The 27,978-nt window shown below is 32.1% G+C and overlaps 1 protein-coding gene across 1 annotated transcript; it reads left to right on the top strand.

Moving 5' to 3' along the window:
- Positions 1–1,025: 1,025 nt before the first annotated feature.
- On the top strand, positions 1,026–23,545 carry LOC127721748 (guanine nucleotide-binding protein-like 3 homolog). Its single transcript, XM_052228553.1, has 17 exons — positions 1,026–1,119; positions 2,450–2,505; positions 4,071–4,125; positions 5,528–5,610; positions 6,829–6,957; positions 7,423–7,509; positions 9,028–9,163; positions 10,104–10,207; positions 10,728–10,872; positions 13,083–13,170; positions 14,268–14,379; positions 14,802–14,867; positions 15,119–15,261; positions 16,033–16,169; positions 19,934–20,124; positions 21,089–21,284; positions 23,407–23,545. The coding sequence occupies exons 1-17, from the start codon at positions 1,101–1,103 to the stop codon at positions 23,505–23,507; spliced, it is 1,848 nt and encodes a 615-aa protein (XP_052084513.1). The 5' UTR covers positions 1,026–1,100; the 3' UTR covers positions 23,508–23,545.
- The last annotated feature ends 4,433 nt before the right edge of the window (positions 23,546–27,978 follow it).

Below are 27,978 nucleotides of genomic sequence, written 5' to 3'. Positions count from 1 at the left end.
ATGAGAAACATTTTTAACCAACCTGAAAGATATTTTGATACAAAATGTATTTTACAAAGATGTCAATGTGTGTAAAATATCTTTTTGCGTAAAGCGGTTGATCATAGATATTTGAACAAAAAAGTGAAATTGGCATTTTAGGTCAAATGCGTCAATTTCGACATGTTTAATGTAGATGGGGTGGGTTTAAATTAAAATCCATCGAATTTTTTAATAATTTGTCAAAAATTAAAATAACAAAGATACCGAACTCCAAGGAAAGTTCAAAACGGAAAGTCCCTTATCAAATGGCATAATTAAAAGCTCAAAAACATCAAACGAATGGAAAACAACAGTCATATTCATGACTTGGTACAGGCATTTCCTTATGTAGAAAATTGTGGATAAAACCTGATTAAAATGTAGTTTATATCTTTATGCTTTTGTCAAAAATATAGTAAAAAGTATGGATCACCGGGCTTTTTTTTACGCTACAGGTTGTGCAAAATTGTTAGATTTTGTATAGATTATGCATGGAAAACCCAATTTTGTGTGACAACAAAGAAGACCACACCTTAGATTTAAAATATGAGAAGATAGCTCTAATAATATGCTTTCAGATAAGAAAAGAAAAAAAAATGGGGTCACCAGACTTGTTTACTTGCTACATAATAAAATAGGTAAATTCACAACACATTCTATTATAAAAGTTACTTTATCTGAGTTATCTCCCCTTATGTGGCTAAGTTGAAAAAAATGAATCAAACAAAAATATCCTGTTTTTTGTAAAATACAGCCATAAACTATGATAAAACAAATAGTTTTCTATATATACACGAAAATTCTTACACAAGAGTTACATACTACTCTCGAAATTTGCACATTTTATTAAAGATCTAGACCGATTGTTATCTGCTATTTCAAAATCAAAGATGGAAGAAGACACCTCTATGTCTATGGTATTAGTTAATGATTTTATCAATTCAATAAAATTACCTGTCTAGCTAAATTTCCGGATTTGAAAAAACGGTACCGACTCTAATAATATTAACAATTATTGATTTCCTGTTTTGATTTTGTCAACACGTGCACGATATTTTTGTTGAAATTCATATGAAAACATGAGCAAGAAACAGCTTAGTAAGTGAAAAACTATTGTGCTTTGAAATTGGTTCATTCTTTCTTAATATAATACTAGGATTTGTCCAGAATATCAAGTTTAACTTAATTTGGGAATATCTTCCATGGACAACTGCTTTACTCTACCTTTATTGTGCTAAAATGGCTGTGTCTATGTCACAAAATTTACTCCGAGTGCAGACAAACCTGTGCATCTGTTTAGAAATTATGGCATGGCAAGATGTCAAAACCTAGATAGAAAAAAGTTAAATGAATTTTGTGTTTCAGAAAATTCAATTTTTTGGGGGATTCTGAGATTCATTTATTCAATCTTGCAGAAGATGGTGAAATAAACAAACTACTGAATTTCTTTTATATGGTCCTCTCAGTTATACTGCTTAAATCACCTATTGTTGTGTGATGTCCATTGACCCTCTATTGTCATAAGTCCAGGCCAAAATTAAAAATATGTTTGTTTGCCCTTCTCCAACCCATCATTTTAGGTTTGGGTAGGTAGGTAGGAAAACTAATTTATCTTATTATTAAAAACTTCAAAATTTTACACAAATTTTGTCAAGATGACTGATTTCTGTCTACTGTATTATTTTGCCACTTTTAATCACTGAATGCACAGATCTGCTTTTTTGTGCAATTATTATGTTTCATGATAATCCCTTTTGGGATTCTGAGTTCCGTGCAATTTCTGATTTGGCCGTCTCAGAATCCCTCATCAAGCCCTATCAAGTCTATTTGGGAAAATTTTTGCCAACTACCTCACATTGAACTGGTGCCTTTTTCACCTACATCACCATTCTGTACACCTGAAGAAGTTAAAAATTAAATAGAAGACATACATGTATCAGCCTTTCAGAATCCGTTAAAATTTTGAAAATAGCTTACCTTAAACCATAATATTAGCTTCAGAGGTAAATTACAGGGCCAACTTTCTTCTGGTTCAATTTTCTGATTTCTGTAGAATCAAAAGTAAGACACAAATCTTTTAGAGTTCAATGTGCTGTTCATACTTTTTTGTTTGAACTTTTGGAATTTGAACATCCTTATATTATTATAACACCGACCATGTGAGACCTTCATGGGTAGTCAAGGTCATTTAACACACCCTAGTAGTTAGTAATTATATCAGAATTTATTTTGTTTCATGATAAGTTACATTGTAGAAATAAATAATGGTGTCAATGTTTCCCACAACAAAATATTTTAAGTAATGACAAGTCTAGTTTGACTCACAGTTAAGTTGTTGGGGTAAAAAGGGGCAGGTACATGTAGGGGTTCCAGTCAATTAAAAACATTGATGGGCCTATGGTCATGTTATTATCTTTATTATTTTCAGACAGGAAGAGTAGCAAAAGACAGTCTGCAAAACATAGATATAAGATTTTAAAGAAAGTAAGCAATGTTATGGTTGGAATGCTGTGTGATTATTTCAGATTCTTTTTGTATTGAAGTAGGGCAATATCCACCAGGTTCCTTCACCTCATTTACACATGGTGCAGATTCAAAATATTAGTATCAGAATAATAATTGAAATGAAATGTTCAAATATAGCATGTGTAGTACACATGTATAAACAAATGTATGCCATTGATTTGTAACATGCAAAGACTGAAACTTCAAATTCGAGATCCATCAACTGCAAAATGCAGTACAGCGATTTTCTTGACTTCATTTTACTGCCTGTTAAAAGGCAATTATATCTACCTGGAATTCTTAGACTAAAATTTTCTCAAAAATATCAGAGATACTATGTACTACCACTGAAGTTTGCAAACCTGTTTACCACTACGATTTTAGCATAGTTTGTACGATTTTTGGCACTCAAATTATGCTAGACACCCAAATAGGTCATTTCTACGCTTTCAAAGATGTTACAGTAAAAAATACGGCAGTATGTAATTTTGAATCCAAAGAAAGTTATCCAAAAACAAAATAGAGTCTTTGTCTTTAAGCACTTGATAATGATTATAAAAGTATGTCTTACAAACACTCTGGTGATCGTGACTTTCAAGTTTGACACACGGCACGATCCTGAAATGAAAGTATCATGGATGGAACAATGAAGGGGGAAATGAAAAAGACAAGCAGAAGAAGCTTTGTCAGCGTTTAAGGCAGGAATATGCTGAAATTTGGAAGTGTCTTGATTCATCCAAGAAGCTAAGGGAGACCAATACGTACACTGCAGGTTTATATGCCATAGGACTCTTCATGTGGGCAAAATCAAGTCATTGTTGTTTTACTGAATTATTATTAAAAGTTTGAATAATTAATTTTAACTGTTCAAAAGTTTTCAATTAGTTACATGTATTGTGATGCCAGACATATTTCAAAACGCAATTACTATCAAGAGGTCAGAGAACGTAAATTTCTCGATGTTTGGACCAAGGACAGACCATGGTTGTATCTTTGAATTTACAAGAGAATGAATTAATAAAATTTATGAAGAACACATATACATGTATTGTGTTCAATATTACTAATCCAATTGAATTTATATATTTGGTATCTTCAAAACATGACTCTCAAAGCTCTCAGAATGCAGGATTTTGCATCAAATTTTTCAAAAAAATTTCAATGGGGGGGGGGGGAGGGGAGGGTGGCAACAGTGATGGGTCTCTGAATTCATCAGGTAAAAACCTTAGTGAAACCCTGAACTCTAGTATATGTTTTGTCTTATTCCTTCACTTTAGGACAAAGTGCAATGTAGGAACTGTGTTACAGAGTATTAAACACTGCTTTCTTGTATATTTGTTACATTTATAAAATTTCGTATGTTTTCCAAAAAAGTTGTTATGTTTTCCCAATGAAAAAGGACAGTGGTAGTACATGTACAAAATGTACATGTTTATAAATGGTAGCAGTCACTGTACTACCATGTGTACAAACTGAAATGTACATCTGCAGTGCATGTTAATAAATGAGAATAATTTAAATATATATATGATGTCTTATTTCAGATCAGTCAACACCATAAGAAAGAAAAGAAAGAAAAAAGGAAAAATCCAACCAATAGTAAGGATTAACAAAAGGAAATGAAAATATCTAAATGAGGAAATATGAATTATTTGTTAATAATTAATTTACATGTTTTCAAACTATATATATACACAGTAAATTCAGAAATGTATGTTTTTTACTAAAGCCAAAAATTCAACAGAATTTACTGACTAACCTCAATTAAAGTTAAATATTTTTAATAGTGTAGAAACCATTTGTTGGCGATTAAAACAAAAGGTTACCTATAGAAATTGTTGCTGTCTGTAATTAAAAACAAAAGCTATTTCATAAAAAAGTGTAAAATTTAGTTTATTTGTTATCTCAACTATCAAAATTACAGATTCTGTACACATGATTCACGAACAAGTCAGCAATTGTTAATTTAAGACGGAACAAATTCAACAAGGCTGTCTTCTCTCTTAACTCTTCAAAATATAGCCATGCACTAAACCACTGTTAAGTGATTAGATTATTAACTTTTCCATGGGTTTTGAAGAAGGACTATATTGAGATTTCTCAGGGCTAGTCTGTACTGTCTCTGATCGTGTGTTCATCTGAAATCAAAACGATATTTTTCAGATTATTGTATTTGATTCGCATTTTTCTATTCTATCTCCATCAGTTAATTAAATACAAAATATTAATCTCATTAGATATAAGAATAAGGAGATGTGGTATGATTGCCAATGAGACAACTATCCACAAGAGTTCAAATGATGTGGATATAAGCACAGAGTTTGCGAAAACTTATTTTGACCCGTCAGTCATGGGACCGACAAAGCATGATTATTTGTCAGTCCTACAAAATTTTAGCCAGTCCTACAAAATCTGTCAATTTTATCCTGAAATAAAATTTATAAAATATTTTATCGAAAAATAACTTTATTAATATTAGTTTTATTCTTCACACCCACAGGCAAATTAACAATGAAGGACCAGTTCAGGTCTTCTGATTGTTCTTATTTAAAGTCATCTTCACTATCCATTTCATCATCTGTATCACTTTCTCGGCTGTTACAGTATTTGTTTGCTCCATTGTAGGGTTCAATCGCCAATTGTTTGCCAGGGATGGCTCTATGAACAAATTTAGTAGGCCACGTGTAGATCGCCGCTTTGGTTTGTTATATAAATCCTTAAACCAGTACCGGAAATTGGCAGCGGGTACATCTGATAACCGATGTAAACACTTATTGGAAACAATTGCGGTACATCTAATAACCGATGTAAAAAAGTGCCGAAATATGCACTACAACGGCCATTTTTACATCGGTCATCGGGACCGGCACTAGCCTTCAAAATACTGGTCCGAGCCTCATTTTGACCAACAGGACCGACCATTTTCGCGAACTCTGTAAGCAGTTTTAGGTCACTGTACAGCCTAGATCAGATTGTAATTAACCACATTCATTTATTTTAGAAAAGAAGAAAGATCCTGGAATACCAAACAGTTTACCATTCAAAGAAGAGATTTTGCGTGAAGCTGAAGAAAGAAAAAGAAGGGTAAATACAATGTATTTATTGTATATAAAATTTTATCTTGCCTCCTATACATTTCTAGGAATATCATTGTATATTGGGTTAGTGGGTGTGTTTTATTTTAATATTGGGTTAGTAGCAGTGTTACGTCCCTTTGTAAAAAACACATGACGTTAAATAAATTTATCTTACCGACTATCTTAACATGTGACATTTCGACTAATGGCCTGTCAAGGTGATCAAGTCTTCAATATAAAGAACCTACTTCCATTGGTTCATACAAAAACAAATGTCAACAGTAAACAACTTGTTAGCTTCTAATGATTTTTCTGAATATATTTCAATCGTTCATCATCAATTTCTTCATCTGTTGTCCAGGTGAAACGTTTCAGATTTTTCCTTGACGCTATGTTGTTTTTATAAAGGGACGTAACGCCACCACTAACCGTATATCAAAATAAACCACCCCTACTAACCCCATATGAAGTATACAAGATCTCCACACGGTCACTTTTAACCAATGATACTCCTAGACATGTATAGAAGGTAAAATAAATTGTGATGCTGTCATAAAATTAATGTGAATGTTTGGAGCAGACATGAGTATAGAGAAGCGTAACTTTTCAAACAATCATAATCAGAATTTTCAGACCATTTTTTTTCTAAAGGAAAATTTACTCCCTCCAGTTGAAAGAGTAAAGACTTTGAAAGGAAAAATATGCAAATGTATATATGATGTCTTATTTCACACCAGTCAGCATCATGATGGTGTTAAGACTAACCTCATTAAGATTTTCTTGATGATCTGTAATATGCAAAAGGGCTAATCTAAGAAAAAAATTATTGGTGGGATTGGAAGACATTTATTTCCAAGACCTACCACCCAAACAATTTTATATAAAAATTCAAAGTGTATTATATATATTATATTATGAAAATTGTTCTGAACTCAATTGCTCCTAAACAAAATGTATTGTTTTATAAAGTAACTTCCAGTCTTCCATTAATTTTTTGTTCTGGAAAAGCCCTAAATGAAAAATTAATCACTAAATAAAGAATGTTTTGATATTTTTTAGCAATTTTTGCCATCAACCTTTACTTCTTCAAAGTGTTTATTTGTCACAGATGGGATTATCAAATTAATCTGGTATAGAATTTTTTTTGAGCTGATAGAAACCACTTTTGAGTAGAAAGAAAAAATGCAAGTGCAACATAAATTGTGTTTTTTTTTAATATCTGTAGGCAGAAGAAGAAAGAGAAAAACTAAAGGAAAAGAGAAAAAAGGATAGAGAAAAGTTGAAAATGAAGAAAAGAAATTTAGATGGAATGGTAAAAGATGCTCAGAAAAAAACAGCTGAATTTGAAAGAAAGGTAATGAAATGAAAATTTTTTGTGAAACAAATAAAAAAAAGTAGATATTTGAGAGAGAAAAATATTAAAATTCACACAAAAAGTTTGCATTGTAAAAGCTGCAGGAATTAACCATTAAGCTATCTGAAAAGTGATTTATGTTGTCATCAGGAAGTATTCATTTATCTATTCAGATTCCAAGAATAATCATTCTTTATTTCATGACGATTTTTATTAAAGTAGGACTTTTCAAAGGAGAAATCAATTCAAAGAGTAAAATTGGACTAGTCTTGGCTCACTTCATCAATGATAACAAATGGGAAAGATGTTTGATTTTTTTTATCACAAGTTTTAAGGTTTTAACAGTTATAATTCTTGGTTTCATGAAGTTCTGTGTCATGGCATACTTTAAAAATCTTTTTTGTACAAAATAAGAAAAGTGATAAAAAGGTTCTACTTACTTTTATGCATAATTTTATTTTATAGCAAGAAAAGAAGTCCTCAGGAGAGTCACATACTAGTAATGGTGCTGTAGAAAATTCCCTGAAGACATTCTATAAAGAATTTAAAAAGGTTTGACAAATTGTTTGTTAGAAACTGAAAATGTCTTATGATATATCTGTTATAATATAAAAATAAGAAGATATGGTATGATTGCCAATGAGACAACTCTCCACCAGAGACCAAATGACATAGAAGTTAAAAGCTATAGGTCAACGTACGGTCTTTAACAATGAGCAAAACCCATACCACATAGTCATTATAAAGGCCCCGAAATGACAAATTTAAAACAATTCAACCAAGAAAAAATTAACCGCCTGATTTATGTATAAAATAATATACGAAAAACAAATATGATATACATATATACTTATATATATGATATAAGTCTCCGTACATCCTTCAACACTGAGCAAAACCCTTACCTCATAGTAAGCTATAAGTAGCCCCAAAATGACACATGTTTAACAATTCAAACAATAAAAGAAAAAACAAATATGATATACAGCAACAAATGACAACCACTGAATTACAGGCTCCTGGCTTTGGACAGGCACATACAGAATGTGGTGGGGTTAAACATGTTACAGATGTTTTAATGTTAAATGAATTCAGCTGAACATTTAGATTGATGGGTTTTAAAAGAAAAGATATCGGTTATGATTAGGTCATACTTTGAAACCTAAAATACACATCGATCAAACATGCAATTCTTATTCAAAGTCTACTATAAAAAGTATTAGAATATATTTTTACTATTTACATGTATATCATCTGTTCATATTTTTTCCACTTAAAAATCAAATTAATTCAGATGCAAATAATTTATATTCTTAATTATTCTGATGCAAATAATAGATCGTGTTTTTATATAAGGGGTACATAGTACAAAGGAAGTAACCCTGGATTAAATTCATGATATTAAACTTTCAGTTTACTTTTAAATGGGGAGCTCTATTCATGAAATAGTGAAAAAAAATATTTATTCAATACTCAACCAAAACATTTATTTACAAGAGCAGTAATATGTTTTGTATAAGTACCAATTATTAGGTTGTCTGCATATTGATACTGTAAAATATCAGCTGTGAGTCACAGTTTGAAGCTTTTTGTCATGTGAGCACAGCGAATGCGATCAAAAAGGCTTCATATTGTGTCGAGCAGCTGATATTTTACAATATCAGTATGCATACAACCAGATAATCAATTTATCAGGTTCTATTTGCACATTTTGCATGATAGAAACAAGTGTTTTCTTTGTTTCACCAGCAAACCGGAAGATGACGTGATAAGTTCGGGTCATACTTATCAACGTCGGTTTACCGGTATATATTATGACGTCGGTGATATGTCCGGGTCAAAGTTATTAAGGCCGGGTCAACGTATTTGACGTCACAAAGCCATGATATGCAATTTTATTAAGAGCCAAGCAGAGTGATACAGACAGAGGGGCGACAGATAAAGCTGTCTTTATTATATAACATTTAGTGAAATATAATGAAATACAGAGTAAAAGGTTAAAAATTGTTTGAAATAGACAGAATATTGGAGCATAATTTACATATTTCTCAATATTAACCTATTTTAAAGGTTGTAGATGCTGCAGATGTAATTCTTGAAATTCTGGATGCAAGGGATCCTCTTGGTAGCAGGTGTACCCAAATGGAAGAAGCCATATTGGAAAGTGGCACAAATAAACGTTTAGTCCTTATATTGAATAAAATAGGTTTGTCAAGTTTGATAATTAGCACTGTTATCCTTTTGATGTATGTTTTGAGGTGGGTTTTTTTTACTGAAGAAAAATTTATTTTTTATTATATTTATAGCATTGGATTAGAAAAGATATTAAACACGATATTCCAAGACACAAAACAATGACACTTTTGACCGAATTCCACCTGCTCTTACATAGTAAACTAATAGTTACCCAAAATGCATTGTAATTTTTTGTGTTTTTTTGGTCAATATCTCAAAGTCATGTTTATATTTTGTGTTTGGCAAATTACAATGCAAATTTAACCTCAGATCAGAAATTTGGTGCTGTTGACCAGTTTACTTTCACTCCTTTGGTCACATATAAACAATAAGACATTGAGAACAAAGTTGCATCAAATGAACATGATGAAAGTGAGATTGCGTAGGAAAAGAGGCAGTTCCTTGTATTTTAAATTTTGATTATATTAAAATTCAATGTGGATAAAAGAATAACTAATCCATAAGCTTGAATGTTGAGAATTTTTCAACCAGTCACCCAACAACACATTAATTCACAAATGTGTGTATCTATAAATACTGTTAATTCAAAAATGATTGTATACCTTTAGTAATTGTTGATCAATAAACAAAATGTAAAATAGTGGCAAAACATGTTGACCACAGTAAATAAGAGAATTTCCTGCCATAACTGTGATGTTGTTTTTTATAGGTTGGATTTTTGTGGTTTTAAGACAACTGCAGCATACTTCGGTATCCATCCTGATTACTCTACCAGTTTGTACTGCTAGAAGGTGTTGGTTTGCTTGACTTATTTAAAATGTGAAATTAATAATTTTGTGATTTCAGGAAATGATGTTATTTCTAATTAATGCAGTATTTATCCTTGTCACCATGTATAATGATGAAATACAAAATTTCTAGATTTACAGTATTTGAAATTTTGTTTGTAGATCTAGTACCAAGAGAAAATGTTGAAGAATGGTTGAAACATTTGAGAAATGAGTTCCCAACACTAGCTTTTAAGGCTTCTACACAAACACAGAACACAAATCTTGTAAGTCGTATAACTCAGCTGAGAAAGGGAATGTATTAGAAAATTTAGACTCAAAATTCATTGAAACAGATATCATGTAAATAATTTTTTTATTTCAACAGTAAATAGAAAAATTAGCAAAAGCTAATGTTCTTTTTTATTGAAAAATATTAGTACTGGAAATGATATGATCATCTGTTAGTAAACTTGCGTTGGAATAAAGTGAATGTTCATAGTCTGCCATTCAGTTTTCTTTTGTAGCAGTACCACATGATCATTAATACTTGGCAACTGTATGCCATTAATAATTGCTCTGTCTAAATGCACTAATTATCTGCATGAGCAATTCATTTTAAACAAAAGTTAGAAGATGCCAAAAACATAATAGAAAATTATAAATGTGAGCTAACAGAACTCACAACAGGAAATAAGAATATATCATATATCACGTTAAAAGTCTATAAAACTAAAGCTACAAAAAAATTGATGAAAAACAAATACATACTCTTTTGAAAACAAACAGTACTATTATTTATTTTAGAGTAGAGCAAAAGTTCCTTTACAAATGGCAAGTGATGATCTTTTGAAGTCTAGTCATTGCTTAGGAGCAGACATGTTGATGAAGTTACTGGGAAATTATTGCCGGAATAAAGATATCAAATCTGCTATACGTGTTGGAGTAGTTGGTAAGTAGAGGAATTTCCAATGAAATGAGGATTATACATGCAATTTATATTCTCCCTCACTACGTCGTCCGAATACAAAGTAAGTATATTCTATGGCCTTAACAAAGAACAAAGATCTAACGTAGGTGTGCTTCTCGCTATAACCTTTAATTCTATATGTTATGTATCAAATACAAACATAATAACAATAGTAATCATATTTACAAATACAAATGCACATTAAATTATCTGTGAATAAACGTGTCTGCTTTAGGCTATAGCGAGAGTCGATGGTCAGAAAGATGAACGTACAGTACGGTTTTAAGTGCAAACAAATGGTCACATGTCATGAATATTCATGAACGGACAACGAACTAAATTTGATATATCTCAAATTTTAATGAAAACATAAAACACTGTGGATTCATTTTTTTTTTGTGGATTATGAAAAATTGTATTTTCGTGATTAATTGATTTCGTAGTTTGACAAAAGTCTATATACAAGCCTATAGAAAATTTGTAATTGGATGAAGATTCAAATTCTTGGTTCACCTTTACTCACAAAATCCACCAAATTTGGTATCCCACAAATAATAATGAAATTCACAATATTTACTCTCAGATATTTATTTGAAAGTTTTTTACACGTGTTTGTTCATCACCTAAGCATAGTCTTATTTTTCCTAATCTGACTTTTGATGATAGTTTTGAATTTGTATGCTCCTCTTACCATAGTAGGGGCATTATGTTTTCCTGTCTGTCAGTCTGTTTGTTCTTGCATTCTGTATCAGGTCAATGTTTCGGTTGAAAAGGGTTATAAATAACTTGTGAACACATCAACTTGAGATAATTATGGTGTGATATCCTTAAAGTAAATGCAAGCTAGGGTTTTACCAAGATTTAACGTTTCACTGAACATAGAAATGTGGCAGTCCCTAGTAGGGCATGGTGTTCTATGGTCAGTTGAAATCTTAGGCTGATGTCATTTTTATACCACTGCAAAAAAATTTTGCTGTCGCATATTGGTATGACGTTGTGTCGTCGTCTGCAGACACATTGGTTTTCGCACAATAACTTTATTTTAAGTGAATGGATCTCTATGAAATTTTACTATACGGTACAATACCACAAAAGGAAGGTTGGGATTGATTTTGAGGGTTATGGTACCAACAGTTAAGGAATTAGGGGCCAAAAATAAGCATTTTTCTAGTTTCCAGACAATAACTTGTGGAACGGTGTATGGATCTCTCTGAAATTATACCACAAGTTTCCATACCACAAAGGGATGGTTAGGATTTGCTTTGGGGGTTATGTCTCAAACTGTTTAGGAATTAGGGGCGAAAAAGGGGGAAAAACAAGGGTGTCCTGGTTAATGGACAAATACTTAGTACAAAACATAATTTAAAGCAGTGTAAGGGAGGTAATTCAAATACATCATTTGAAATACCTCCCTTACACTGCTTTTAAATTATGTATAGAGTAATGGTTAATGAACAATTAAGACAATTTAAAAGCAGTGTAAGGGAGGTAATCCAAAGACAACGTTTTGATTACTTCCCTTACACTGCTTTTAAATTATGTTAAAGAAATGCATATTTTTTTTTTTTACAAAAAAATCCATATGAAAGATTTGACACCATATTTTAAATTCTATTATAAAATAGATTAAGTAAGCACTATGGTAAATTTAAATGGGTAATTATGGTTGCAAACTCCATTGGAAATTTGAATTGAGATTATGACCATATCTTGAGGGAAAGAATTTTTTTGGGGGAAAAAAGGGGGGGGGGGGGGTAAAAAGAAATTGTGGGGGGTCAATTTTTTGTTGGGGTTAATACGGAACAGCATAGTGTATTGCACAAAAGCAAAAAAAAAATGAATATAAATTCCATCATATAACCAATTCTAAGTTCTTTGACTACAGTTCTTCTGTATCAGAAACCTTTTATGTGTAAAATATTGAATTACAATCCAAATTCAGACCTGTATCAAGCACGAATATTGCGTCCATTTTTGTCCCAACTGTTCAGGGTTGGACCTCTGCGGTTGTGTCCAGCTGCGCTTGGCGAAGCAATTTATTAATAAGAGAAATAAGTCTTTATTACTGCATTAGATGGTTACTAAACTTGACAATTAGCAATCATATTAACCAAAGGAAATGATAAAGACACAAATATTTTAAATTACCAAAAATAGATTATTTGAAATACAATTTATATATTTTTTTCCAGGATTCCCTAATACTGGTAAGAGTAGTATTATAAATAGCTTGAAACGTGCCAAAGCCTGTAATGTTGGAGCCATGCCAGGAATGACAAGGTATCATTTTTTAATAGCTTACTAGATGCTTTTGATATAAACTTTTCTTACATATCACATTTCACAGAAGCTGTTTATCAATGTTCATCTCAAATAATTCTAAGAAACATATGCACAGAGTTACTTCAAATTTAGTCAGCAGCTCAACAGTAATGAATGGTATTGTATTTTCCTTTCAGATCTGCCAGACTGCTACTAGTTTTTACGAAACTTTGAAGTACAAATGGGGTATGCTTTAAGCACAACAATGTATGCATTTTAGTTTTTATTTCCTCTTTAAAAGATATGTTTTGTCCGTCTATTTTGTCCATCTGTTTCAGTCAGAGCTCAGACATAAATAAGTCTAAATCTGCTTTTGACTCATAGAGGTCTAAATTTGTAGGTTTCAAGATTTGTCTCCCTTTAATTTAAGACAAATTATGACTTCAATAAGTCAATTAATGTTGAGCAAGAATTATTTGACCTCAATTAATAAAAAGTTGCAAATATTGACTCCTGCAAGTCAATAAGTTACCAAAATTGGTCATCTTCAAGACCAATGCATATTTATAAAAAGGTCATGCATCTACATGAAATTATGACAACATTGAAAGACAATGCTTTGTCTTTTATAGAAAAATATGCATGAGAGCCAAAAAAAACAGAGATAATGTTTATTTACTTTACAATGCAACCACCTATAACCACACAAAATGAGGAAAATAATCTTATGTTAAGTAAAAATGTTCAATAAGATAATTAAATATGGATAGCTCAGGTCCTTGTTAACTCTCAGACAGGTTTATAATGTCACAGGTGGTGCGCTTTGGCCACCAATTAAAATTAAGTATTTTCATAAACATAAATAGACCTAAACAAGTCTGTCATTTTCTGACTTAAATAAGGCTGAAAATGAAAACACATTTTTATAATAAATACATTTTTTGACTTCTATAAGTCAAAAACAAAAAACAACTTGTTTATGTCTGAGCTCTGACTGTGTTTAATTAGAAATTATGGAAACAATATTGCTCAAATAATTGTAGAAAAACAGCTAATCTAATGAAAGACAATATAATATTTAGTTTGATATTTATTTTTTCTTCATTTTATTTCAGAACTATGCAAGAAGTACATTTAGATAAACACATCAAATTACTAGACAGCCCTGGAATTGTCATGGCAACAGGGACATCTGATACATCTGTGATATTAAGAAACTGTGTAAAGGTAAGAAGTGTACTATTGTTTTAAATGCATAAAAATTAAAATGCATAGGGTAGCTGTTCACAAAATAAAATAACATTCATTAGTCCAAGATTTTTCTGTCATCTGACGTATTTTATTAAATTGCTAGTGTCATTGGACGTCAGTTGCTGCCACTTAGTTTTTTATTGAGAATTTTGTGTTGGTGTTACATATTCAGTCTTCTCTTTTGAAATTATGAACAACTTGTCTCAGAGTGATGAAGAACTTTCCATACATTGTGAGCATTTGTTCATTTAGAATTTTAGTTGATTGTTTTGGTTAATGTATGTTGTTGAGAGGATATCTCATTGACATTTTCTTAAAATGTTCTATTAATCATACATACTATTGAAATAAAAATTATTTAGATTTTACCCTTTGCTATGTACATTTTATTTTTTCAGCTTGAAACCTTGGATGATCCCATCACACCTGTTGAAGCAATATTGAAAAGATGTTCTAAACAGCAGGTATGAAGAAAGTGAAATTTTACATGCATTTCTATCCTTCCTTACTTTAGATAATTAATAATTAGGAACTCAAATATGACTTAAATAAACTTTATTTTGTTTTAAGTCACAAAATGGTTATTTATATGAAAAGGCGTAGTGTTATGTAATATATTATCATTATTTACTTTTACAGCTGTTATAAATACAAAAATTGTGTGTATTGAATGATTATATTTCTGAGGTAAAAATGAAAAATTTGATATTTTCAGATGATTTTACATTATAATATTCCGGATTATAAAGATATTGACGAGTTTTTAGCTCTGCTGGCAAGAAGGATGGGTAGATTAAGGAAGGGAGGGATTCCAGATAAAAACAAAGCTGCTAGATCTATTATACAAGATTGGACATGGTAAGAATAAGGAATAAATGAGGAATTATTCCTGTTTGGAATTATTTAGAAGTGTATTGAATATATGAAATGCAAATTTTCTGCATTTGAAATAACCCTATGTGTAACCAAGAATTGTTTTGTTTTCTGTTCAGTTTCTTTTTTTTTTGTATAATTATTTTTTTAATATTTTTTGGTTTTTTTTTTTGGTTTTTGTATCAAAACATTTTAATAGAGAGACCATTGGTTATTTTAGGTCAAGCAATATCAAAATTTTAACTCTTTTACTGTGTATTTAGAATTTTTGCAATGTTTATTATTATGAAAAAATGTTACAGATTAAATATCATATCAATTAGAACTCACATTTTTAAATCTACACTAGAACATAACATTATTTGTTAGAAAAATTGATAAAATTGTATTAATAAATCATATTTTTGCCATTGAAAAATCAAAATAATATTGCACATAGTAATTTCTTATTTACAATGTATAATTTTTGTTACTATGGCTTGTCCCAGCTGTTGTAATCTAATAAGATGTAAAAGTTCATACAAAATATAAAGTCATTCAAAATTAACCCTAGTCCATGTGAAGTGGTCAATGAAAATTTGATTATAAAAAATCATACCTTTTGGCTGATGTCAAAGTAGAAACCATAAGATTTCCTATTTTCAGAATAAAATACCACCCTTTCTAAGTGGTCTTTTGAAAGATAAGAACTGGTAAAAAGTAGGAGCATCCATATCATACTATAAAGTATCATACAATACATGTATTATATTTCAGCGGGAAAATAAAATATTTCACACACCCTCCTGAACAACATACATTACCAACACATGTGAGTGCATCCCTTGTGACACAGATGGGGAAAGAATTCAGTATAGACGATCTTATAGAGGTGGAACAGAAAACATTACAAGGTAATTATATTTACATGAGCAGATTGAATAAGTCAATTTCAGATTGTGTTTTCATTTTGTCTTTATTTTTTTGTACTTGGTATATCTTACAGTTAAAATGAATTTTGTATGTTTCAATTGATCTCTGTGGAAAACTTTTTCCAAAAGTGAATCAACAATAGGAATGTTAAATATGATATTCCATGTTGGGATAGTCTCCTGCTTTAAAATAATATTATGGAACCCTTTCAACAACTCTTTGACGAGTCTAAAGGTTGTGTGTTGCAAGGCAAAACTTCTGCCCTCATCAAGCAAACCCTCTTTTTATAGTGGCATTTCAGATTTCCTGCTCCTCAACAAACAAACCCTCTTTTTATAGTGGCATTTCAGATTTCCTGCTCCTCATCAAGCAAACCCTCTTTTTATAGTGGCAATTCAGATTTCCTGCTCCTCATCCAACAAACCCTCTTTTTGTAGTAGCATTTCAGATTTCCTGCTCCTAATCAAACAAATCCTCTTTTTATAATGGCATTTCAGATTTCCTGCTCATCAAACAAACCCTCTTTTTATAGTGGTTATTAAGATTTTCTACTCCTCATGAAACAAACCCCCTTTTTATAGTGACATTTCACATCTCCTGCTCCTCATCAAACAAACCCTCTTTTTATACGACCGCAAAAATTTTTGCGGTCGTATATTGGTATGACGTTGGCGTCGGCGTCGTCAGAAGACACATTGGTTTTCGCACTCTAACTTTAGTTTAAGTGAATGGATCTCTATGAAATTTTACCATAAGGTTCAATACCACAAAAGGAAGGTTGGGATTGATTTTGGGGGTTATGGTACCAACAGTTAAGGAATTAGGGGCCAAAAAGGGGCCAAAAATAAGCATTTTTGTAACTTCCAGACATAACTTGTGTGTTAGTGTATGGATCTCTCTGACATTGTACCTCAAGGTTCCATATCACAAAGGGAATGCTGGGATTGATTTTGGGGGTAATTGCCTCAAAATATTAGGAATTAGGGGCCAAAAAAGGGGCAAAAAACAAGAATTTTTCTAGTTTCATGACAATAACTTGTGTGAAAGTGTATGGATCTTTCTGAAATTGTACTACAAGGGTTCATTTCACAAAGGGAAAGCTGGAATTGAGTTAGGGGGTAATTGCCGAAACGTTTAGGAATTGGGGGCCAAAAAACACATTTTTCTAGTTTCCAGACAATAACTTGTGTTCAAGTGTATGGATCTCTCTGAAATTGTACTGCAAGGTACCATACCACAAAGGGAAGGCTGGGATTGAGTTTGGGGGTGATGAATCATAAGGGGGTTCAAAAAATTTGGGGGGGGATTTTTTTTTTTTCTTTTTTTTCTTTTTTTCCTTTTTTTTTTCTTTTAAAATTTTCCATTTTAAGTTGGTTATTTCTTATTTATATTTAAAAGCAAATAATAATGATATGGTAGGAGATACACACCAAACAGGATGTGTAAATTATTATATAATAAGTATTGTGCAATAGCAAGAAATTTTCAATTGCACAGTATTGCACAATAGCAAGAAATCTTCATTTGCACAAAAGAAGATACTTCGTATAAATTGCTTATTTGTTGACCAATTTCAATGGGGTTCTTTAATATGCTGAATCTAACCGTGTATTAAGTTTTTGGATTTTGGGCCCCGTTTTTAAATTGGTCCACATTGAGGTCCAAAGGGTCCAAAATTAAACTTTGTTTGATTTCATCAAAAATTGAATTATTGGGGTTCTTTGATATGCCGAATCTAACCGTGTATTTAGATTTTTTGATTATGGGCCCAGTTTTCAAGTTGGTCCAAATCGGGGTCCGAAATTAAACTTTGTTTGATTTCAACAAAAATTGAATATATGGGGTTCTTTGATATGCTGAATCTGAAAGTTTTTGGATTTTGGGCCCCGTTTTTAAATTGGTCCACATTGCGGTCCAAAGGGTCCAAAATTAAACTTTGTTTGATTTCATCAAAAATTGAATTATTGGGGTTCTTTGATATGCTGAATCTAAACATGTATTTAGATTTTTTGATTATGGGCCCAGTTTTCAAGTTGGTCCAAATCGGGGTCCAAAATTAAACTTTGTTTGATTTCAACAAAAATTGAATATATGGGGTTCTTTGATATGCTGAATCTAACCATGTATTTAGATTTTTGATTTTTGGGCCCCGTTATCAACTTTGTCCACATTGAGGCCAAAAGGGTCCAAAATTAAACTTTGTTTGATTTCATCAAAAATTGAATTCTTGGGGTTCTTTGATATGCTGAATCTAACCATGTATTTAGATTTTGGATATTGGACCATAATAGGTGAATGTCCAATTTAAAATTTTTAAGTTCTTAGACCACATTCATTCTGTGTCAGAAACCTATGCTGTGTCAAATATTTAATCACAATCCAAATTCAGAGCTGTATCAAGCTTGAATGTTGTGTCCATACTTGCCCGAACTGTTCAGGGTCTGACCTCTGCGATCGTATCAAGCTGTGCCCTGCGGAGCATTTTATTATAGTAGCAATTCAGATGTCCTACTCCTCATCAAACAAACCCTCTTTTTATAGTGGCAATTTAGATTTCCTGCTCATCAAACAAACCCTTTTTTTATAGTAGCAATTTAGATTTCCTGCTCCTCATCAAACAAACCTTCTTTTTATAGTGGCAATTTAGAATTCCTGCTCCTCTTCAAACAAACCCTTTTTTATATTGGCAATTCAGATGTCCAGCTCCTCATCAAACAAACCCTCTTTTTATAGTAGTAATTTAGATTTCCTGCTCCTCATCAAACAAACCTTCTTTTTACAGTGGCAATTTAGAATTCCTGCTCCTCATCAAACAAACCCTCTTTTTATATTGGCAATTCAGATGTCCAGCTCCTCATCAAACAAACCCTCTTTTTATAGTGGCAATTCAGATTTCCTGCTCCTCATCAAACAAACCTTCTTTTTAGTCCCCTACCGACGAGGTCGAAGGGGACTTTAGGTTTGCACTCCGTCCGTCTGTCTGTCGGTCCGTCTGTCCATCTGTCAGTCAGGCAAATCAGTTTTTTCTTTGTGCTTGAAGATATTGATTTGATATTTGGTTTATTGATTTATCATGACAAGTTACAGGTCAAGTTCAATTTTCATGATTTAAGCCTTTCTCTTTGTTCAGTTAAAGCCCTTTCCCTAGAATTAAATTTTTGATGAAATACTTATTAATTAGTAGATTTCTGTTCAAAGGGAAATAACTCATTTTTTAAAAGACAAAATTACATTTTGGAATTTTTTCCTTTTCTTTGGTAAATTGTTTGAAGAATTTAGTGGTAGGTTTGTTTGTCATTCTTGAAGATATTGATTTGATAATTAGTATATAGTTTTACCATGACAAGTTACAGATCAACCAGTCTGATAATTTGTGCAGAGTTATGGTCTTTGGACATAGAAAATTCACTTAAATAATCAGTTTTCAACAGTTTTTTTCGTCATGCTTGAAGATTTTGACTTGATATTTTTATGTAGTTTACACCATGACAAGTTATAGATCAAGTTAGAATTTCGTTCTATTACAATGAATTTGTAACCGGTAGGGGACTATGTATTGCCATGCAATACTCACTGAATGCTTGTTATAGTGGCAATTCAGATTTCCTGCTCCTCATTCAAATAGATCCATTTTTTAGACCTTACTTATTTGATTCACTGTTTAATTTGTTTTATATGAGTGACATATTTTGCACAACATGGCATTTACAATATATTAACACTTTGTACTACCATACATATACAGGCTTGGATTGTAAAAGTAGTAAGCACATGTTAGTAGAGTCATTAGGTCCAGCCCAGGCAATCATGGACGATTCACAGCTTGATTCAGCATTGAAAGCTAATGAGAAAATAGATGATGAGGAAATGGACAATGATGATGGTGATGAAGAATCCGATGAAATGATGGAGGATGAAGAAGAAGAAGGAGAAGAGGTGACTATTCTTTTATCTTCTGAATGGAATTTTATGTCAACTTTTTCTTAGGAAGCAAGCAATACAAAATACTGTTTCAAAATACAAACGTGTAGATAGTTAGATTATTAAATCTAGCTGCTGGCTCTAGATCTGAAATAGAATAGACTTGCAATGTTTAGGAGATTTTTTTAGCTGATACAAAGTTCCCCATGATAAATCATAAAAGTTTTGGTTACCATGTCCCCTGACCCTGCGAGACCCTTATGGGTACTGGTAGTCATGGTTGTTACATACCCTATAGTAGTAACTTGTCATTATGAAAAATCAATCTTATGCAAATGTAAAACCAACAGCCCATTTGAACCTAAATAGACTTTGTATAGTAATGTCTTACTTTTTAAAACATCCAATTAACCTTTTGCTGTATTCAATACTTTTGTGTATCTAAATTATAGAACACCGATAGGCAGAATCTGATAGGTTTCATTTATTGAATGTATCAGGAAGTTTTATTGTTTCTCAATCAAACTTGTTCTTATGAAATTTAGGCATGATAAGATTTTGACATTCAAGGAAAAACCCAAAGTCTTCCTATCTAATACAACAGTTCAGAAGTACTTGACAATATTTATACAAATCAAAACAGAAAGATTTGGGTTTTCTTTTTACACATGTTCAGTTTTGAAAATATTGGGAAATCACTTAAAGAAAACTTTCATATAAATCACTAAGGTTTTCTTCCCAAAGATAGAAAATTGTCTCTGTCAGATTTGATACAACCTTAATTTCTAAATTGCGTTAGTTTTTCAACTGTTTTGATTTTGAGCACCATGTTTTATCTAGACAAAATATGTTTGGGGTAGTTATTTATGAGCCTAGTATCAATGATGGCTTTATAAACCTCTTTTATTTAGTTTTTTTTTAACCAATGTACACCATGTACTACTGCTATTAAGAACTGTCTTATGTCCTGTATTTTCAGTTAAAAAGAGTAGAGGTCACTCAGATGGCAGCAACACGATCAAGAAAGGCTTCAGTTACGTCTGCTACATCAAAGAAATCTAAAAAGTCAAAAACATCAGAAGAACTTTTAAATGATAGTCTGGATACAATATTACAACAGAATAAGAAACGGAAAGATGATTATAAGAAGATGAGAAAACAAAGGAAGAAAGCAGGTATGCATTTAAGTAAAAATTGTGGATTCATTATGTGATAGAGGCATTATGTTTTCAGGTCTGTGCATCTGTCACTTTGTCTGTAAATCTTGTATCTGATTCAAGTTTTGGTTAAGGATACTTTGGTCTCATCAACTGGAAATTTAGTTCAAATCTTCTTTATGAAGTGAACTTATTAATATATATGCCAAATTAGGGTTTTTACCCAGATTTAATTGGTCACTAAACATGGAAGTGTGATAAAAGAAAGATTTAGTTTAAGATTTGGTTAAAATAAAAAGTACAAATGATGTAATTATATGCCCTGCTTATATAGTTGTAGAGTGAATGTTGTGTCCATTCATTTGTCTTTTCTTTTTTTTTTTTTCTTTAAAATTCAATTAATGCCATGCCTCCTCTTAATTCCTTAATTTTTTAATCTAAGCGATATACACTGTAAGAACCCTGTTGGAAATAAGCTGAAATGCTTGCATGGGTTATCCTTGGAGGAATATGTTATATATATAGCATGCCTTTTATGAATTAACGTATTTAATTCACGAAAAGTGTAACTTTGAGTGGATTAGATATGTTAATGAGTAAGGAGTGGCTATATATATATGATTTGTAACATTAATGGGCTATGTCACATGTCAAAGGTTAAATGCTGAGCAATAAAACTTTGCTGTACTATTAAATATATATATCAAATAGTGGCGTGATACTATCTGATTTCCAGAAAATTAGCACATGCAGCAGATGTCTGTTGGATTTGTATTTCAGATACAGGTACATGTATATGAATTGTTGCCGTGGGATTTTGACTCGATAGCAATTTATATGTTATTGAATAGTAGTTTTTTCTCCCCGAAAATTCTTGAGGGGGAAAAAAGGGGGGGGGGTAGATGCAAAATTTTATTCAATGTTTATCTGCCTTCAAACGGGGCTGAAAAGGACCTGTAGTTTCAAAGAAGTTTAATGTTGTGATAAAAAGGAAAAGTTTTCTAATATCAATAATGAAGGTAATTGATACTATCCTTCCATTCCCAATAACTGGAAAAAGATCGGTTCATTGATTGCATTGGTTGTTAATTGCATGTTAGGTCTAGGAACAAATATTTGATGGAGATAGACCTTTATAAAATGGAGGAAATTACTATTGGAGAGTGCAATAACTATAAAATCATCCAGTTCATGCACTCCTCTAAAAATAACAGAAGTTAAATCACTTGAAGATCAAAGGAAAAATTACCATTCACTTTAGAGTGCATTTTAGCATTCACGTATTTGTTTTATTTCATATTTTTAATTATGCATATTTTAAAATGTACTTGTTAAAGATTGATATAGATTCCTTAAATGAATTTTTGTTTTGCCTTTTACCTTTTGTCCCGACATAATATCCACAACTGTTGAGTGTCTTAATGCATCGTACAACTTCTATTTCATTTTAAAATCTAAATGATTTATGAAATTTACAATATGTTCAAAGGTGAGTAAGCATCTTGTTTCACAACTCCCCCTATATGACTGACTGGATTGTGTAAAGCCTTTAGAGAATCATTAGTACCTATCCGCATTGTGAACCTCCTTTTTACTTTCTTATTCAAATAAGTTTTGAAGGTCTCAAATAGCTGAACATGGTTTTTGTCTCATTTATAGGGTATTAATGTCTAAGCTATGCTTGCTGTTTTTCTAGTTTTATACATGTATATCTTTTAATTGTATATATTTTATCAGTTATGTGCTCTTTATATTAAGTACATTTTACATTTGAAAAAATACAGAAGAGCTGTAGTACATAGGATCCTGTAAAGAATACACATGAAAATGATACCACCATATCAATCTATTATTTGTAATGATTAAGGGATTCAGTGGCCGAGTGGTCTAAGTAGTTTAACTGCTGTATCACTAGCCTATAAACACTGAGGTTGTGATTTTGAATCCCGCACGTGGCATGTGCGTTCGAATCCAATCTTAATTGAATAGGATTGTCAGTTTTTCTACCGAAGTTCTGTGGTTCTCTCCGGGTACTCCAGCTTCCTCCACCAATAAAAACTGACTGCATTGAAATGGCGTTTAACACCAATAAATTAATCAATGTAATAATTAATATATGTTAAACTTTTATTTGTTTCAGATAAAGTATCAAAGACATTATCAGATACATTAATGGGATCTCTGACTATGGGAACTGGTGATGATGCTGATGGAGACTATGACTTTAATGTATTGGGATGATTGTTGGATGTTTTTAAATAAATAAAATTGAAATATACCGTAAACGTTCAAATTGGAGAAGACTACAAAAGTACTCAATTTATGGATTTATTTTGGCCATATGTACTGCAAATACCTATACTTTGATTGAAAAAACATAACAAGTTCCATGCATAAAATAAGATAATTCATGAATAACCTTCATCAGGACAAAAATAAAATTTAAATTGTTTGATGTTGCCTACCTACCCACCTAAAAAGCAGCCTACCCGTAAAAAAATGGACATAAATTGTTTCAATTTTTTTTAAAAATATTTTTCCCTGCTCTTATGTCGCTTTCTTGTTTAAAACTTGTAACTTATGCTGTTGGCCAAAAAAAATAAAATCCCTACCTACCTACCCAACCCTAGAAGGCATGGGTAGGCACCATCAAACAAATGATCTATTCAAGAATTAGTTTCATTTTTCTGAGACAAGTGCCTGTGCCATGCAGGCATATCAAGGGATGGAAAATGATACATTTACAAGCAACTTTGTTTTTATACGACCGCAAAAATTTTTAATTTTTTGGTCGTATATTGGTATGACGTTGGCATCGTCGTCGTCGTCGTCGTCGTTGTCGTCGTCGCCGTCGTCGGCGTCGTCCGGCGTCGTCCGAAGACACATTGGTTTTCGCACTCTAACTTTAGTTTAAGTGAATGGATCTCCATGAAATTTCACCATAAGGTTCAATACCACGAAAGGAAGGTTGGGATTGATTTTGGGGGTTATGGTACCAACAGTTAAGGAATTAGGGGCCAAAAAGGGGCCAAAAATAAGCATTTTTGTAACTTTCAGACAACAACTTGTGTGTAAGTGTATGGATCTCTCTGACATTGTACCACAAGGTTCCATATCACAAAGGGAAGGCTGTAATTGATTTTGGGGGTAATTGCCTCAAAATTTTAGGAATTAGGGGCCAAAAAAGGGGCAAAAAACAAGCATTTTTCTAGTTTCATGACAATAAGTTGTGTGTAAGTGTTTGGATATTTCTGAAATTGTACTACAAGGTTCCATATCACAAAGGGAAAGCTGGAATTGAGTTTGGGGGTAATTGCCCGAAACGTTTAGGAATTGGGGGCCAAAAAGGGGCCAAAAATAAGCATTTTTCTAGTTTCCAGACAATAACTTGTGTTCAAGTGTATGGATCTCTCTGAAATTGTACTGCAAGGTACCATACCACAAAGGGAAGGCTGGGATTGAGTTTGGGGGTGATGAATCATAAGGGGGTTCAAAAAATTTTGGGGGGGGGGGATTTTTTTTTTTTTTTTTTTCTTTTTTTCCTTTTTTTTTTCTTTTAAAATTTTCCATTTTAAGTTGGTTATTTCTGATTTATATTTAAAAGCAAATAATAATGATAGGGTAGGAGATACACACCAAACAGGATGTGTAAATTATTATATAATAAGTATTGTGCAATAGCAAGAAATTTTCAATTGCACAGTATTGCACTATAGCAAGAAATCTTCAATTGCACAGTATTGCGCAATAGCAAGAAATCTTCAATTGCACAGTATTGCGCAATAGCAAGAAATATCCAATAGCACAATATTGCGCAATAGCAAGAAATTGCCAATTGTACAGTATTGCGCAATAGCAAGAAATATTCAATTGCACAGTATTGTGCAAAAGAAGATACTTCGTATAAATTGCTTATTTCTTGATCAATTTCAATGGGGTTTTATTCTTGAATTCTTGGGGTTCTTTAATATGCTGAATCTAACCGTGTATTAAGTTTTTGGATTTTGGGCCCCGTTTTTAAATTGGTCCACATTGAGGTCCAAAGGGTCCAAAATTTAACTTTGTTTGATTTCATCAAAAATTGAATTATTGGGGTTCTTTGATATGCCAAATCTAACCGTGTAATAAGATTTTTAATTTTGGGTCCCGTTTTTTAAATTGGTCTACATTAAGGTCCAAAGGGTCCAAAATTAAACTTAGTTTGATTTTAACAAAAATTGAATTTTTGGGGTTCTTTGATATGCTGAATCTAAACATGTGTTTAGATTTTTGATTATGGGCCCAGTTTTCAAGTTGGTCCAAGTTGGGTCCAAAATTAAACTTTGTTTGATTTCAACAAAAATTGAATATATGGGGTTCTTTGATATGCTGAATCTAAATATGTATTTAGATTTTAGATTTTTGGCCCAGTTTTCAAGTTGGTCCAAATTGGGGTCCAAAATTAAACTTTGTTTGATTTCAACAAAAATTGAATATATGGGGTTCTTTGATATGCTGAATCTTACCATGTATTTAGATTTTTTATTTGTGGGCCCGCTATCAAATTGGTTCATATTGAGGTCAAAAGGGTCCAAAATTAAACTATGTTTGATTTCATCAAAAATTTAATTATTGGGGTTCTTTGATACGCCAAATCTAACCGTGTTTTTAGATTTTTAATTTTGGGTCCCGTTTTTTAAATTTGTCTACATTAAGGTCCAAAGGGTCCAAAATTAAACTTAGTTTGATTTTAACAAAAATTGAATTCTTCGGGTACTTTGATATGCTGATTCTAAACATGTGTTTAGATTTTTGATTATGGGACCAGTTTTCAAGTTTGTCCAAGTTGGGGTCCAAAATTAAACTTTGTTTGATTTCAACAAAAATTGAATATATGGGGTTCTTTGATATGCTGAATCTAACCATGTATTTTGATTTTGGACATTGGACCATAATAGGTAAATTAAAAAAATTGAAGTTCTTAGACCACATTCTTTCTGTGTCAGAAACCTATGCTGTGTCAAATATTTAATCACAATCCAAATTCAGAGCTGTATCAAGCTTGAATGTTGTGTCCATACTTGCCCCAACTGTTCAGGGTTCGACCTCTGCGGTCGTATCAAGCTGCGCCCAGCGAAGCATTTTATTGGTATTTGACTTGATTTGGGTTTTTTTCAAGAATGCCTGGTAATTATAAGTTCTTTCAATCTCCATATGAAACTGTGGTTACTCAGTTGAATTTGATTGTAGGAATTTTTGTTATACGACCGCAAAAATTTTTGCGGTCGTATATTGGTATGGCGTCGTCGTCGTCGTCTGGCGTCGTCCGAAGACACATTGGTTTTCGCACTCTAACTTTAGTTTAAGTGAATGAATCTCTATGAAATTTTACCATAAGGTTCAATACCACAAAAGGAAGGTTGGGATTGATTTTGGGGGTTATGGTACCAACAGTTAAGGAATTAGGGGCCAAAAAGGGGCCAAAAATAAGCATTTTTGTAACTTCCAGACATAACTTGTGTGTTAGTGTATGAATCTCTCTGACATTGTACCACAAGGTTCCATATCACACAGGGAATGCTGGGATTGATTTTGGGGGTAATTGCCTAAAAATATTAGGAATTAGGGGCCAAAAAAGGGGCAAAAAACAAGCATTTTTCCAGTTTCATGACAATAACTTGTGTGTAAGTGTATGGATCTTTCTGAAATTGTACTACAAGGTTCCATATCACAAAGGGAAAGCTGGAATTGAGTTTGGGGGTAATAGCCCAAAACGTTTAGGAATAAGGGGCCAAAAAGGGTCCAAAAATAATCATTTTTCTAGTTTCCAGACAATAACTTGTGTTCAAGTGTATGGATCTCTGTGAAATTGTACCACAAGTATCCATATCACACAGGGAATGCTGGGATTGATTTTGGGGGTAATTGCCTCATTTATTAGGAATTAGGGGCCAAAAAAGGGGCAAAAAACAAGCATTTTTCCAGTTTCATGACAATAACTTGTGTGTAAGTGTATGGATCTTTCTGAAATTGTACTACAAGGTTCCATATCACAAAGGGAAAGCTGGAATTGAGTTTGGGTGTAATTGCCTAAAACGTTTAGGAATAAGGGGCTAAAAAGGGTCCAAAAATAAGCATTTTTCTAGTTTCCAGACAATAACTTGTGTTCAAGTGTATGGATCTCTCTGAAATTGTACTGCAAGGTACCATACCACAAAGGGAAGGCTGGGATTGATTTTGGGGGTAATTGCCTAATCTAACCGTGTATTTAGATTCTTAATTTTTGGTCCTGTTTTCAAATTGGTCTACATTAAGGTCCAAAGGGTCCGAAATTAAACTTAGTTTGATTTTAACAAAAATTGAATTCTTGGGGTTCTTTGATATGCTGAATCTAAACATGTACTTAGTTTTTTTATTATGGGCCCAGTATTCAAGTTGGTCCAAATCGGGGTCCAAAATTAAACTTTGTTTGATTTCAACAAAAATTGAATATAAGGGGTTCTTCGATATGCTGAATCTAACCATATATTTAGATTTTTGATATTTGGGCCCGGTTATCAAATTGGTTCACATTGAGGTTTAAAGGGTCCAAAATTGAACTTTATTTGATTTCATCAAAAATTGAATTCTTGGGGTTCTTTGATATGCTGAATCTAACCATGGATTTAGATTTTGGATATTAGAATACCACAAAGGGATGGTAAGAATTGTCTTTGGGAGTTATGGCTCAAAC

Source organism: Mytilus californianus, unplaced genomic scaffold (assembly GCF_021869535.1).
Source record: "Mytilus californianus isolate M0D057914Y unplaced genomic scaffold, xbMytCali1.0.p SCAF_1, whole genome shotgun sequence".
Lineage (NCBI taxonomy): Eukaryota > Metazoa > Mollusca > Bivalvia > Mytilida > Mytilidae > Mytilus > Mytilus californianus.
This window is presented reverse-complemented; position numbering and strand designations above follow the sequence as displayed.